Source organism: Mustela nivalis, assembly GCF_964662115.1.
Source record: "Mustela nivalis genome assembly, chromosome: 7".
Lineage (NCBI taxonomy): Eukaryota > Metazoa > Chordata > Mammalia > Carnivora > Mustelidae > Mustela > Mustela nivalis.
Genome location: NC_139026.1, coordinates 91,384,429 through 91,398,261, shown reverse-complemented (window position 1 = coordinate 91,398,261; position 13,833 = coordinate 91,384,429). Strand labels below are relative to the sequence as shown.

Here is a 13,833-nt window from a genome sequence, read left to right as displayed (position 1 = left end):
GCTTAACCCAATCCTCCCCCCCGCCCACTTTTTCTCCCCCTAATTGCCCGCACGCCCACCCTCTCGCCAGCCCCCCTCTCCTCTCTAACCAAGACAAGCCGCTGCTGTCCTTATCTTGAAACCGCCACCCAGCTACGGACCATTAGTTACATATTTGAACCAATAAGGAAACACTTACCGGGCGCTGCTGTCACTCTCCCTCTCCCTCTCTCTCTCTGCCTCTCTCTCTCTCCCACTCTCTCTTTCTCGTCTTCCCTTATTCTGTGCCGCTGCCGAGCCTGTCTCAGCTTCACACACACATATACACTTTATATAAATTTAAAAATAAAAAAGAATAATCCCAATGATCAAAAAGCCAAATAAAATTAAGGAGAGTTGCAAGAAAGGGGCAGGAGGGAGAGGCTGGGAGAGGGGAGGGGCGGAGGCATCTGCAGCTCCCTATCTCAACTCCTGCTCCCGCATTCCTCCTGCCCCTTGGGGGGCTAGAGGATCGGGAAGGGAGAGAGGGGTGCCCTCAACTCCTGCCCCTTCCCCCACATCCCCCCTCCCCAGGTGCCCCCAGCTTCCGGCAACTCCACCTGGGAGGAAAAAAATTAAATGGGGGGAGAAAATAATTATTAATCAGATTAATAAAAAAAAATACTGGTAATGAAGGGAGCGCCCAGCGCAGGTTTCCCTGGCAATGGTTAGGCTCTTACAGGGAGGACTGTTCTGCGGAGCGCTCCGAACGGACAAACCACAATAAAAAGTTCACGTTCATGGATGGAATCCACATGACTTCTTGTGGCCAATCCAACTTGTGAGTCGATCGTAAACTTTTATTACTCAGCTGTAAATTTTCTGCAAACAACCGGGAATGCGATGCATTTGTGTAGCGTGTGCAAATGGGCGCCGCGGTCGCCATGTTTACCCAATTCTCTCGGAGAGGGAGCATCCCCCGACCCCCACCCCACCCTCACCCACCGCCCACTCCCAACGGGCCAGGCTGCTCCAAGCTAGCTCAGAAAGGGCAAAGGGGGGACGCAAGAGGAGGAAAGGAAGGATTTTGGCCCCGAGTCGGCCCCCTCCCTCTGCCATACCGAATTTTAAATATTTTTCTTAATAAATGGGGTATTAAGATTGAATCTGGGGGAAGCGAGGCTTTGCAAAGGTTTGTGGCACTGGTTGGTGCAGTGAAGGCTGGAGGGGTGAAGGGACTGAAAAAGGATGCTCTCCCTACTCCCACCTTTTTTTCTAGGAAAAGAACCACATCTTTCCCAGTGGGGAGCCCTGGCAGCCCCCCACTCAGCCCTAGACAGGAACAGGAGGGACACGCTGCTGGAAGCCTCATAACCAAGCCAGACCTGGCCGCGGTCTGAAGAACTGAAAACGCTTAGACCCCTACTGAGTAACCCTGCGGAGGCAGCAGGACCGGAGTTGGGGGCAGCCTCCAGAACCCCCAAAGTACCCATCATCCTCAGGCTCCTTTCTCAGAGAAAATTACATTTATCCTTCTCCAAGACCATCCCTAGTGTCAAGTCTCCTCAATTCCTAGGTTTAGATGGCAGATAACTCCCAATTCTTTTTTTCGAATTAAAAATAAAATGAAGGCCCAAGATCTTGGTTCCTACTCCCCCCACCCCATTTGGATGTGAGGCAGTTTGAAGCCTTTTCTATCTTGTCAGGTGACCCACACCCACCTGTCTTTTTCAGAAAAATTCTGGCCTCCCGGGCAGCTGGGAAACACCTTGGAGGCCCTCCCCACAAAAAGAAATTTACCATACCTTCCCCAAATTTCACCTTCTATAGCAAACTCTGAGCACCTGAGGTGTCCCCCACCTTTCTCTAGACCCCTAACTTTGGCGATGAATCCAATGTGGGGGAGACCAGAATAAATTCCCCCATAGAGACTATTTGCCAACCAGTCACAGCCCAGCCTAGTCACAGTCCAACACTCCCCATTAGCTGAAGATTTGAAAGCCCAAAGCACTCCCCTTGATCCCGCACGGAGCTGGCCTGCGTGGGGACATCCTGGCTGGGTGCCCCACCCCAAGCCATAGGGGGTCCCTCATTCCCTCCCCAAACTTCCTCCTTCAGTAAGCGAAGCAGTTTCCTCAGCCGGATGCAGAGACCTAGTTTCTTTTACAAACCCACCCATAAATTTTATAACAGGTAGTTAAAAATTACGACAAGGAAGCTCTGGCCCAGCTTTTCACAATGGGCTGCTGGGAGAATGGGACGGCACTGCGGGCTGCTCACCGGAAATTTTACTTCTCGTCTGTGGCACAACCTGTCCTGAGTTCGGTGTAATTGGGATGAGGTAACTTTCTGGAGCCGGCAGGCAGCCGGTGGGAGATCTCACTTGAGGAAGATGAGGCTGGGGGGAAGCCAATCTACTCTCCCATCCTAGGGTCCCCCCCAAAGCCCTTTAGACGACTCACTACCTCCCTCACCCACAGGTCCCCTGCAGGCCCGCACCTCCCTTGGCCTCTGCGATGAAGTGGGGAGGGAGATAGAAATGCCGAAATTTAAAAAAAAAAACACACAAAGAAACGAATTTGCCCCCCAACTTAATAGCTACATTATCCCATCTCTACGGTTGAGATTAGAATAATAAATTCAAGGCGAAATGAGCGAGATGCTTCAACTCAGCATTTTGAAAGATACTATTTTTCACAAATCACAAATAGCTTTCGGAAGCCACTTTGATTGGCTAATAAAAAAGTAAAGAATGGGAGAAAGTCCTATCTGCTGCCGCCGAATGGTCCCCATTCCGGTAATGGGACGGCGGGAGCATTTGGGAGGACGCGTTTCTAAAGAGAGCGCATCCCGTTCGCAATTAAGTTCCCCCATAAAACGGGTTTTACCTCCTTTTCTCTCCAAACGAGAAAAAAGAGTCGGTGGGCAGAGGGGTGGGGGAGCGGGTGCTGCAAGAAGGGGCGGCTGGAGCTGTCTTGGTCTGGCCCACCCGAGGCTTTGCATCTCAAGCGATGCCGGGCGCCAGACGCACCCCGCCCTCCGACGCCCGGCTTGGGGCCACGGGCATTGCTGAGCAGGACCAGGGATGAATGGGGCATTGGGTGTGAGGGAAATTCAGCGAGGTCCTTCGGAGCCACGTAGTGTAGGGTTCAAGCAACTTGGCTAGAGGTCGGCGATGTTTATTAATAGCAATCATAATTCCACGTTAAAAAATGAAACGACCCGCGGCCGGCCCTCGGAGTCTGGAAGGGATGCCCGTGGGAAGGCCTGAGGTCGGAGCGAAATGCTCTCTTTTCGGGCCTCCCCAGCGGCGGGTAGCAAGTGCCTCCCGCAGCAAACAGAGTTACCTGGCTGGCTCAGCGGCTCACAACAGGGACCCCAGTTATCTAAATATTTCCCCCAGAGCTGTTCAAAGCTGTTCCCGGTTGCCTGCAGCCTGGGCTTCCAATAGCCAGCCTCTCTCTCAGGCCGCAGGAGTCCCTTATCAAGGATGCCTGACCCAATCCTGTATTCACTACCACTTTGCGTAGGAGCCAGGGACCCAGATGCTGGTAAAATTACACAAAATAAGAGTCAGCCTGGGCCTAAGATTGTGAAAATCATTGACCAGGGGGAGAGAGAGAGAGAACTGGCCTCAAAAATATTTCAGTCTTTGGGGGATCTGGTTTTAAGGACCTTCAGAAGATCCCATCTCCTTCCCTTTCCCCTTCTCCTGACTGAGCCAGATGACTTGTATCTCTGGAATTTGGTATTATTTGACCAGAATTTTACAGGCATGAACAGATTGCTCTGCCTAGGATGTCCAGGGAGGAGTAAGACACCCCTTTGCCCCCTGAGTCCCTGAGCCTTCAATCCCTTATTTTGGGGAATGAGGAGTCCAGTGAAGATTCTCTTTACCCTGCTGTGGCTGGGATGGAGGACTGTCCACTCAGCAGGCCCATGTCCTCACCCCCAGGCCAATGGCCCACACCATGAGGGCAGGCGGGCTGCCCAATTGCCAAGGTGAAGCCAGGCCCGCTTGTAACCACCAGAACAGAGGCTAGGTTTGATGCTAGCGGCCTGGGTGACAGGGATGGCCCTGTGCTGATGGCATCTGAATTTCAGAACATGGACCCAGGCTGCTTGGTGTGCAACTCACTCACCTTCCCCTTCTCCTTTCCTTTCCCCCAGGCTGAAGCTTCCTTAACCCCCACTCCTAGCCATCTTCCCTCCAGCCAAGTCCTCCAGGCTGCACGGGGGCCTCACATTCTCCCCACTCTGTGCTGGGTGCTCAGGGTTGACCATGAGGGGCATGTGGAGACCAGAAAGCCCCCCATGGTCTCATCCTCAGTCCCTGGAGGAAAAAGGCCTGGTTGTGGGAGAGGTACGGGGGCAGATTCTTTTCTGGGCCCAGCCCGAGGCTGAAGAGGAGGAAGGTGAATAAGTGGGGAGACTCTTCCTTCCCATTGGGATCCTGGTATTTAGAAACCCATTTAGTTTGGAGCCAAGGTTCTTCCGAGAGCATGCTTAGAGCACACTGCTCTTCTTGCCCCACCTCTGCACCTCCCCCACCTTTCACCTGCCTTCCCTGCCCAGACTGCCCTCTCAATTCCTAGTGAGTTCCCCCACCTCAAACTCAGATCAGTGACGGAGACCTTTTCCACGGGGCTGGGAAAGAAGGATAAGGAGGGAAGGAAGAGTAGAGAATGGAGAGGGGGAGGGGGGCGTTGGAGAAAAAGCAAGTCATTCCAGCTTCAAATATTTTTTCTCCTTTTTTTTTTTTATTATGACTCACGTATACAATACAAAGTACTTGGACCAGGAACAGGGCTGCTGGGACACAAAATCTACATTCATAGCTGGACATAAAGACAAATGACCCAAAATTATTATTATAGATATATTTTAACGTTTTTTTTTTTTCTTTCGAGCACATTGCATAAACAGAGAATTCAAGACAGAGTTAACTATACATTCAGTGCAATTTAGTTCTACTCTACTGGGGTTAGAAGCACAATAAAAGCGCACAGGACCGGCGGGCTAGGCAGTCTCAGTTGTTGGGTTTTTCTTAGTGAAATAAGCAGCAACAAACGACAACAAAACCGCATTACGAATACTCTCAAAGCAGGATTTCTTTCTATAGGTAGTGATAAAATACGTTGGAGGTTTCTTTCTTTTTTTTTAAATTTTCATCTTTTTCTCTTTTTTTCTTGCATATTAGGATTTTTTAAAATTTCTTTTTATTTTTTCAAGATTATTGCAGGTTCCCTTTAGGTAGTATGTTAAAGATTTATTATCAGTATTATTATTATTATTATCATTCTTATTATTTTCATGATTATGGTGATTTCTGAGCGCTAATACTAGTGCAGCTCAGAGGAAGCTGGGCCCAACAACAGAAATCAGACAGCGAAGGGGAGGAAGGCATGGGCCCAAGTGACCATGGGATGGCTAGGTAGGATTTTAGCCGGGATTGCAGGCTCCTATCTACCCCATGGGGGGGGGAGGGGAGAGACCCGCATCTCCTTCAGGTTTCCGTCAGGTTTCTACAGAAAGTCAAGGGGGTCTTTCTAAGTAGGGGAGCCCCAGAGAGGGAGAAGGGATAGTCCTTGCTATCATTTTAAAAATTTCTTTAAACATCTTCCTTCCCTTCCTTCCTTCCTTCACTTTTGTTTCCTTTCTTTTGAAAGGAAGTAAATCTAATACACTAATCCTAGCATAAAAGCAAAGCCAGAAGTCTTCTTCCGCATTTTGAGAGGGCTCCCCTCTAAAATAAATACCGGAGAAGCAGGGAGGTGGGAGTGTGACAAGAAGGGGTGAGAGGGGGCGAAGAGGCCAGGTCTCAGACCTTAAAATCCAGGCAAGACTCCAAAGGGTGGGGGTAGGGACAAGTGTGTGTGTTGGGGCAAGGACTGAGACAGAGTCCGAACTTTTCGCTGTGTCTCAGTCTCCCCCCCTCCAGCCCCCAAACAAATAAAGATCGGGGGAAGTCCAAAGGTAATAAAACCAGAGCTGCAAGTATCTGACAGGTAGTTAGAGTTGTGAGTGTCATTCTATTCTCTATAAAAGCAAATGACAGTCGTAAACTTCTCAATTTATCCGCTACCATAAAACGAAACTTCAAGGGAGTTGCTAAGGGAGGGGGGGCTTTCTTTTTTGCTTAGTCCTTGTTTTCTTCCTTTTCCTCCTCTTCTTTCTCCTCTTCCTCGTTTCCTTCTTCCTCCACCTTCTCTTCATCTCGGGCTCCGGGCAGTTTATCCTTGTTGTTCTCCTTTTTCCACTTCATCCTTCGGTTCTGGAACCAGATCTTCACTTGTCTCTCAGTCAGTCCCAGGGCGTGAGAGACTTCAATCCGGCGCTTTCGTGTCAAATAAGGATTAAAGAGAAACTCCTTTTCTAGTTCCAAGGTCTGATACCGGCTGTAAGTTTGCCTTCCGCTGCGCCGCCCCGGAGCTGGACAGAATAGAAGCCCAGTCTGGTTATGTTTGGGTGGGGGCTCGGCTTTCCCCTCGCCATTCTTCCTCCCCTAAAGTTCCCCCTGTGATCTCCCCAGTTCCCCTCCCTCCTGAAGACCAGGCAGGAGCAGGGAGCTGACAAGGGCAGGAAAGTTTGGGGGCTTGCTTTGGTTTGGCTTCACCTTGGGAGGTGGGGTGGGGGTGGGGGCAGGGACTGGGGTCTATCGAGAAACTGGGGGATGGCAGGGGCCAGGGGGAGCACTGCAGAGTCCCCCCCACCCCAGGCCTTCAGTCTCAGGAAACTGGCCCTTGCAGCTTTGTTTACAAGTGCAGAGTGGCATTTGGTGAGCAGAGCTGGGGATAGAGTCTGTTTCCCAAAAGAAAGGAGAAAGATCTGGGGGTAAAGAAGGGGGCTCTGCTCACTGGCCCCTCCTTGAATCTCTCTGCCTAATGCCTTGCCAGGAAGAAAAATAATTGATCTCCTGGAATGTATCACTGCTTGGCCTGATTGCTAACTGGAGACCAGCAAATAAATCACGGGCCATCCCCGCTGGAACTTGTCGCTTTCTCGCTTCCCCTTTTACTTCGAAATTGGGCCATGAGGGGCCACCCTTGGAGGGGCTCATGGCCTGAGCCACTCTGAAGGTCTCAGGGAAAGCCCACAAACCTTTGACTGGGGGTAGCTCGGGCTTGGGTCCTCTGGACCCCAGAGCCCTCTAATCTGCATGGCCCCTCTCCTTTCCTGCACTCTTTTCTCTTCTCTCTGACTCCCTCTCTTCTCTCCAGCTGAGGGAACTAAAGCAAAGTTGGGGTAGTAGCCTTAAGGCTAGTTCTCTGAGAGGAGGCAGTGGGTACCCCAGAGAGTCAGGACACTTGTCCTTGGGGTCTTGTCACCCTTCTGGTCCAAGTAGGGGAGGGAAACAGGGGTCTCACTTCACCCCAAGACAGCCTGGCCACTGTTCTGGACTGAGGCTTTCTGCCTTTTGGAAAGACTGGTTTGCTCTAAAGGCTGATAACCTCAGGGTCCTTGGGGCCCCTGCCCAGCCATCTCCCCAACTTTGACTTGAGGGATAGCAAGAAGAGATAGACAGAGAGAGAGAGAGAGGCAGACAGACAGTGGTAGAGAAAACGATTTTTAACCCTTTGCTCCCAGACACCACCTTCACCCCAGTTCCCCAAATATCCCAGGCGATCCCCGTGCCCCACCCCCAGCTGAACCTCCCAACCTCCAGAAACCCACTCAGGCACGGGGGGTGGGGCCGCAGAGACCCCAAAGCCAGGAGGGAAAGCGAGGGCAGACAAAAAGGAGGCAAGGGAGGGGGGGAAGACCCCGGAGCGCGGGAGACCAAGGGGGAAAGAGAAAAGGCTTCTCACCGTGGGGTCTCATCCATGGAAACATGAGGCTGGGAGACGAGTTTTGATTTAAGTGGCCTTGTCCTTCGCTACTGTTAGTGTTGGCGGAGGATTTACAGTCGGGATATTGCACCACGCTCGCCTCTTGCTGAGCCCCATAAAGGGACTGTCTGGGGAGCGCCTCGTAGCCATAGAATTTGGAGGCGTCTCCGTGGCAGCTCAGCGAGCACGGGTTCTGCTGGTAGCCAGAGTTGGAGATGCCCGAGGTGCCGTGGTGGAAGAAGTCTTGGACGTGGTGCGAGGCGTGCTGGAAGCCGGGCGCCGAGCCGCCGGGCCCGTACACCAGCGCATGGCTCCGGCCCACGCTCTGGGGGAACCGGCAGTCATAATAGGCCGGTTCCAGGGACTCGCCGCCTTTGTATTTGGAGAACAGGGGGTTGACGAAGTAGGAGCTCATGCTGGGCACATGAAAACCCGCCGCCCCCTCCCCTCTGGCTCGCGACTCCCCCGCCCGGTACCCCCGAAAGTCCCCTCCCCCGGGAGCGAACCCCGGGCCGGCCGGCTCCCCGGGGCTGGGCTGGGCAGGTGGGGGGGCGCCTGGGTGCCGGGCCCGGCCGGCTCGGCGCGGCTCCCGGGGCTGGGCGCGGGCGGGCGGCGGCGGCGGGCGCGGGCGGCGGCGGCGGCGGCGGCTCTCTTCACTGTCGGTAGGTAGAGCTCGCGCTCTCGCACTTAGCTCTTTCCTTTAACAGCCCAGGCGAATTCCTCAGACTCCCGGCGGTGGCGGCGCTTACACGCGATTCGCGTTCATCAATCCACGACATGAAGACAGGCGAGAGAGAGAGAGAGAGAGAGAGAGAGAGGGAGAGGGAGAGAGAGAGAGAGAGAGAGAGAGAGAAGGAGGGATGGCGGGGGGTTGAGGGGTTCAGGGCTGGGGGGACCTGGAGGAAGGGGAGGAGAGGAAGGGGGAGGGAGGGGGGTGTGGTATATGTGTGTGTGGTGGGGGGTGAGCCAGCCCCAGCTAATGGCTGGGGCCAGCTTCTCCAAGGTGCGCATTCCGATTTGAAGGTGCCTCTCCCCCTCTTCCCCTTTCCTTCCTCTCAGACAGAGATACCTGAGCCAGCAGGTCAATCCAGGTTACCTCAACAGGTATAAGACCCTCCCCCTCAGGGGTGTTGAATGCCAGCGTGAGAGAGTAGGTCTCCTAACCCAAAAGATGGGTTCCCCAGGGGGTCTGTAAGCCTGGGACTCAGAAGGGGCAAGCACATCAGTACAGCATATCCCCCAGTACTTCAGGAACCCCAACCCTCCATGTGCCCCTCCTCAGGGTGGGAAGCCGCCCCATCTTCCCCTATCCCTAAGAACCTTTTGCCTGGCTGCTGTGGGTAGAGGAGAGGGGTGGAGGTAGGGCACACTGCATAGACCCAGGCAGGGCTGCACTGGCCCCTTCAGACACCAGCTCCTGCCTGAAGCTTGGCTGGGGGCTCTGAGAGCAAAGCAGTTTATGGGGACAGAGGGCAGGGCAGCTGGCGGGTCTCTGACTTCTGGATGGGCTGATCCAAGATGTTTCTTCTCAGGAGACTATTTGTATCTGGGTCGGATGGGACCGGAGCAGGCCTCTTACTTGTACCCACACACTCTAGCCCTATAGGACATGCCAGCTCGACCTGGAGGGGCCTCCTGGCCTCACTACACCCCTTACTTCCCCAGGCAGGCTGCCCAGGCCAGGATGTGGATGGGAACTGTCAACAGACACTCTTTAAATATTTACCCATAGTTTCTCTAGAGGGTTCCTCCCCCATCCCCAAGACTAGGTAAATTCAAGGTAATTCAATGGATAAAAGAACCTTAGTCCATCAGCACCCTTCTCACACCATAAGCGTGTACAGCTATGTGGGGCTTAACACAGACAGAGAGAAAAGAGAGAAAGTGAGAGAGCTGTGAATATGTGTGCTGTGTGCATACGAATTAGGAAGAGGAATTAGAAGGATTTTTCCAGCCCTCCCCTTCCACAGTGTGTGAGGTTGGTGCACACAGGGCAACAGTGGAGCACACTCAGGATACACACACACACTGGATATGTCACCTCCCACCCCAAAACGCATCGAACGCACGCTCCCTCAACTATCATGCCTGGAAGCACCCCTGTCACCTCACAGACACTGTTCGCCCAGGCACACAGGGAACCAAAGCCTGACAAATACACGTGCATCTCTAGCTGTTTGCATCAGGAAAAAATTTGCTCCCTATTTTCTTTCCACATCCTGGGGTCTCAGGATTGGATGAGGAAGGAGGCTGTTGGAAAACCAGATCTTTTTCTTCCCCAGCCAGAGCCCAGCTCTGGAGATGGATGAAGGAACAGCAGTGCAGGAAAGGATGGAGTAGAATAACACCAGCCCCCAAGTCCCTCTAATATCTAAATAATTGCTGGGAAAAAATGGCCACTTTCAGCCAAATTCCCAAAGAAGAGTCACTGGTGCCTCAGCCAAAGACACTTTCAGGATCCCTTGAATATGGAGGGACCCACCTCCACCTGAATTAATTACTGCCCAGACTCTGCAGCTTTCAGAACTCTGGCCCTGGAGCAGCAGGAGGGGAGGATCAGAGGAGGGCTGTGCCAGCACCGCAGGTCTCCCTAGGGTCCAGGACAGTTGGGGACATGACAGGGGTCTCCTCCACTGCTAGAGCAAGCTCTAGCCTTGGTTTCAGCCCTGCCTTCTCTGAGCCTCCTCTGCTCAGAGTACCAGGCTGAAGGAGATGGGCTCTGGGTTCCCAGCATCTGGGTCACGGGGGACTGTCATAAATATTTTCCCTTTCCTGCCTGGAAAGAGGAGGCTCGGCAGGCCAGATCCGCTTTGGGGCCTGCGCCTTATCTTTTAGAGGGTGGGGGGATATCTCGACATTTTATGGTCCAGCGAAAACCCTGCCACAGAGCTATTCTTCCAGGCCTTTGTGTCTTGGAATGCGACTGTCCCGAGTGTGCCGCCACCACTGTCTGCTCTGAGAGCCCACCAGTCCCAAAAACCCTGGCTGGACTCGATTTCCCCTTTGGGGGGTCCCTCACCTTTTCTTTCTTTCTTTCTTTCTTTTTTTTTCTCCCCCCCCCCCCCCACTGGATTGTCTTTTTTTCTTTTACACTTATCTGGTTGATTTCGCCCCCGGAGCTTGGAAATAAAGGAACCACAAGCAGCCATCCTCGCTGGGGCGTCTCTGCCCCTCGCCCCGAGGCCTACACCGCCCTCCTAGGTACCACGGATTTATGTTCGTTTGTCCGGGTCATTCTGCCTTTTTGTGTTAATTACGCGCTGCCTGCTTGGTGCTTATCTCCTTCGCAAAGCGATTATTTTCGACGCCCGCCCTCCTGAGCCTCCCGAGCCTGCCGCCAGAGCGAGGGCCCATCTCCCGCCGCCACTCGCGATTTATTTACACCTCGCAGGTGAGAGGATTGATTTGCTCAGAGCCAGCGGGGCCGGTCTGGGCCGGGGCGCGGGGCCTTCTCCCCGCCGCTCCTCCGGGCCGTGCCTCAAATGTCAGTGCGGCCAGGCCAGCCAGGGGCACCGCCGCCGCCTCTAACATTGAGCAACAGCGCCACCTCGCGTCCACTTGCTCCAATGCAGTCCTGCCGGGAAAATGCCAACAGAGCCAGCAGGTCCCTGCCTTGGCCCAAAGGTGGGAAGTGAGAGGAAGGAGTTTACAAATGGGTGCGAGAGCGAGGGGTCCCTGGAAGGGAGTTCCCCCGAGACCGCTGTTCTTTTGTTTTCCAAACTCTCCAAATAACCTTCTCAAAGGTTTCGCACTATTTTCTTCTTTCACCCTCCCTTGCCGCATTAAGAGACGCTGCGCAAAGGACCTGCCGGGATCTCCCCCCTATTCAGGCGCATTTCTGGGCTCGGAACACCTCAGCTCACGCAGATGCACGCTCCGAGGCTCCAGAGACCTCCTGCCCGCGGCGCGCGCCCCAAACTGCTCGATCTTCTTACCCTGCCGCTGGTTCCGCACCGCCTACTCCGCTGCCGCCCGCAGGACTTTGGGGTGGGACGCTGACTTCTCCCTTCTCCCGACTGTTTGCCCCCTGGTTTGTAGCCCAACCCGCCCCCACCCCCCTTACGCGCGCTCTCTCCCCACCTCTCCCTCCCAGCCAGTGAGGTCCTGTTCTCCGTGGGCCATAGACAAAACATTCCTATAATCCGATTTCAAAGGAAAGAGTGTCCACCTTATTTAAACCATAAAACAATTAAGCCCAGACGTCTAGCCAGCTCCGCGCTGCTGTTTTGTTCAGCCCCATTCAGAATCCAGCGCAGGGAGACAAACAGCGCCATAAAAGTGGCATTTCGGGGCTGCGGAAATGTACCTATCCGCTGCCTTCCCAAGTGGAACAACCTTTAGGGTTTTGTGATTCTGACAAAGGAGCAGAGGAGAGGTGGGAGGGGAAGATTAGGGCAGGAGAGCGTTTGCTAGCCCCTCTTCCCGCCCCCCCCCAAGCTTTCGTTTCTTTCCCTAGATGTATCTTGTGTTGTGATTTTAATTCACAAATTGTAATAAATTTAAAAAAAAATTGAATCCAATCCTAACCTGCAGGCTGAAGGTTGAGCTGGAACTCAACAGTGGGCTGGGCCGGGTGGGCCTGCTCTGGATCCCACGCTCTCGCCAGGGCCCTCGGAGCCCTGAGCCCTGCGGCCCTCCTTCCTGTCCGGAGTAAGGCCGGATCCAGCGGGCTGCAGGAAGCAGGCCGCGCTGACGGACGAGGGGAGGCGACAGGGCCTTGGAGCAGGGGCGGGGTGGAGGCCCGGAAAGGCCGCGGAGCCTGGGCTGAGAAAAGCCCGAGTCTCCGCAGTCAGGACCGGCAGTCAGGACCCAGGGACACGGGTGCCCTGGCCTCCGCCCAGTGCAAAACTGAGGCCAGGGTCCCAGAACAGTGAAATATTTGGCCAAAGGGGGAAGTTTGGATTGAGAAAAGAGGATAAACGACAGGCAAAGCACCCTTCAAAAGGACCAAGAAAACAAGTGCTTCTGGAATTAGGGTGGAGGTTTCTTCAGTGGGAAAGAGAGGGTGCTTCAGCCACTGGGAAAACCAGTGTTTGCGACTTTTGATTGCCCCCCTCAAAATATCATCCAAACAAAATGTTTGTACCAGGATCCTACCTTCCTCTAGCCCCCGAAATTGGAGTGTTGAATGGAAGGAGGGGGTAGGAGATTCAAATGATGGGGAAGGGGCTGGTCCCTCCAAGGACCTCACCAATCCTGTAAGGCCAAGCGATGGAGGAAGCTGCAGAAGGACTGGGATCCCCAATGATTTTCTTTTATGGTGGTATTCCCCAAGTACTCAGAACAACACCCTGCACCCTCGCCAGAATGGGCAGCCTGAGATATTAAAGCGCTATATTTCAAGACGTCTGAGTTTAATAGTTTCCAGATTGGGGGATTTCCGAGAAAGGGGGCGCCGGGCCGAGGCATACCCAGCAGCTCGTGTCTGCTTCTGATTAGCACATGAAAACGACCGGTGCTGAGGAAGGCGCTCTGGGTGCAGTGCAACTGACCAGCCCCAATAGGCTGTTGTACAGGCGGGCCTCTACCCTTGTGCCTGGGGTACCCCCATCATCAGGGAACACCCCGCTCCTGGCTACTCCCTGACCAGCTTCCTCAGGCCTTGGCCACGTCATTCCCCAGAAACACTGCAGCCACTCAGCATAACCCTGTCGCCCCCATACCAACATTCAAACTAAACCACCAGAGACAGAGAGAGAGACTGAGAAGAAAAGAGGACTGGGAGAGGAAGAGAGAGACAGAAGCTGAGAATGAATTGGGAATTTGAAACTAAATCTAATTCTGATTGTATTTGTTTTGCTATCTTTCTTTCCTCCTTCTCTCCCCTTCCTTCCCATTCTTTCTTCCCTCTCTACTTCCTCTTTCTCCTTCCTTCTCTCCCTCTCTCCCTTCCTCTTCTCGCCCCCTTCTTTTACTCTCAACGCAATCCCCAGTGCCTATTCTGCTCCCTGAGGCCTGCTCAGCCTTCTCCCTCACTGCTCCCCGCACACCCTCCCTCCCTCCCAGCCATCCCTCGAAGCACCAAGACAGACAGGCAAGAATCCAG

General features: G+C 53.7%; 3 protein-coding genes and 1 long non-coding RNA gene across 10 annotated transcripts in view; 1 reads left to right on the top strand and 3 right to left on the bottom strand.

Annotated features, from left to right (window-relative positions):
- The window catches only part of HOXC4 (homeobox C4), a 60,574-nt gene that overhangs the window by 37,907 nt on the left and 8,834 nt on the right, over positions 1-13,833 (bottom strand). Inside the window, exon 1 of one of the 3 annotated variants that reach the window (XM_082740995.1) lies at positions 179-262. The exons of the other annotated variants lie outside the window; for them this stretch is intronic. The gene's annotated coding sequence lies outside the window, so the exon portion shown is untranslated. Of the gene's footprint in view, positions 1-178; positions 263-13,833 lie in introns of those variants that run through there. 3 annotated transcript variants of the gene reach the window in all.
- The window catches only part of HOXC6 (homeobox C6), a 35,717-nt gene that overhangs the window by 13,053 nt on the left and 8,831 nt on the right, over positions 1-13,833 (bottom strand). The window contains exon 1 of one of the 5 annotated variants that reach the window (XM_082741002.1): positions 179-301. The exons of 2 other annotated variants lie outside the window; for them this stretch is intronic. The gene's annotated coding sequence lies outside the window, so the exon portion shown is untranslated. Of the gene's footprint in view, positions 1-178; positions 302-13,833 lie in introns of those variants that run through there. 2 more of the 5 variants (XM_082741006.1, XM_082741005.1) reach the window with 2 other exon arrangements.
- Positions 4,203-8,307, bottom strand: HOXC8 (homeobox C8). The gene is made up of 2 exons (XM_082740999.1): positions 7,767-8,307; positions 4,203-6,390 (listed from the first exon to the last, which is right to left on the bottom strand). The coding sequence occupies exons 1-2, from the start codon at positions 8,200-8,202 to the stop codon at positions 6,098-6,100; spliced, it is 729 nt and encodes a 242-aa protein (XP_082597125.1). The 5' UTR covers positions 8,203-8,307; the 3' UTR covers positions 4,203-6,097.
- LOC309869608 lies at positions 8,399-11,713 on the top strand. Its single transcript, XR_014314285.1, has 3 exons — positions 8,399-8,449; positions 10,907-11,411; positions 11,575-11,713. It is a non-coding gene; the product is annotated as an uncharacterized lncRNA (long non-coding RNA).

Coding starts and splice junctions, on each gene's coding strand:
- HOXC8 (XM_082740999.1), bottom strand. CDS start 8,202: ATGAGCTCCTACTTCGTCAACCCCCTGTTCTCCAAATACAAAGGCGGC. Junction 6,391..7,766: donor TCCATGGATGAGACCCCACG/GTGAGAAGCCTT, acceptor TATTCTGTCCAG/CTCCGGGGCGGCGCAGCGGA.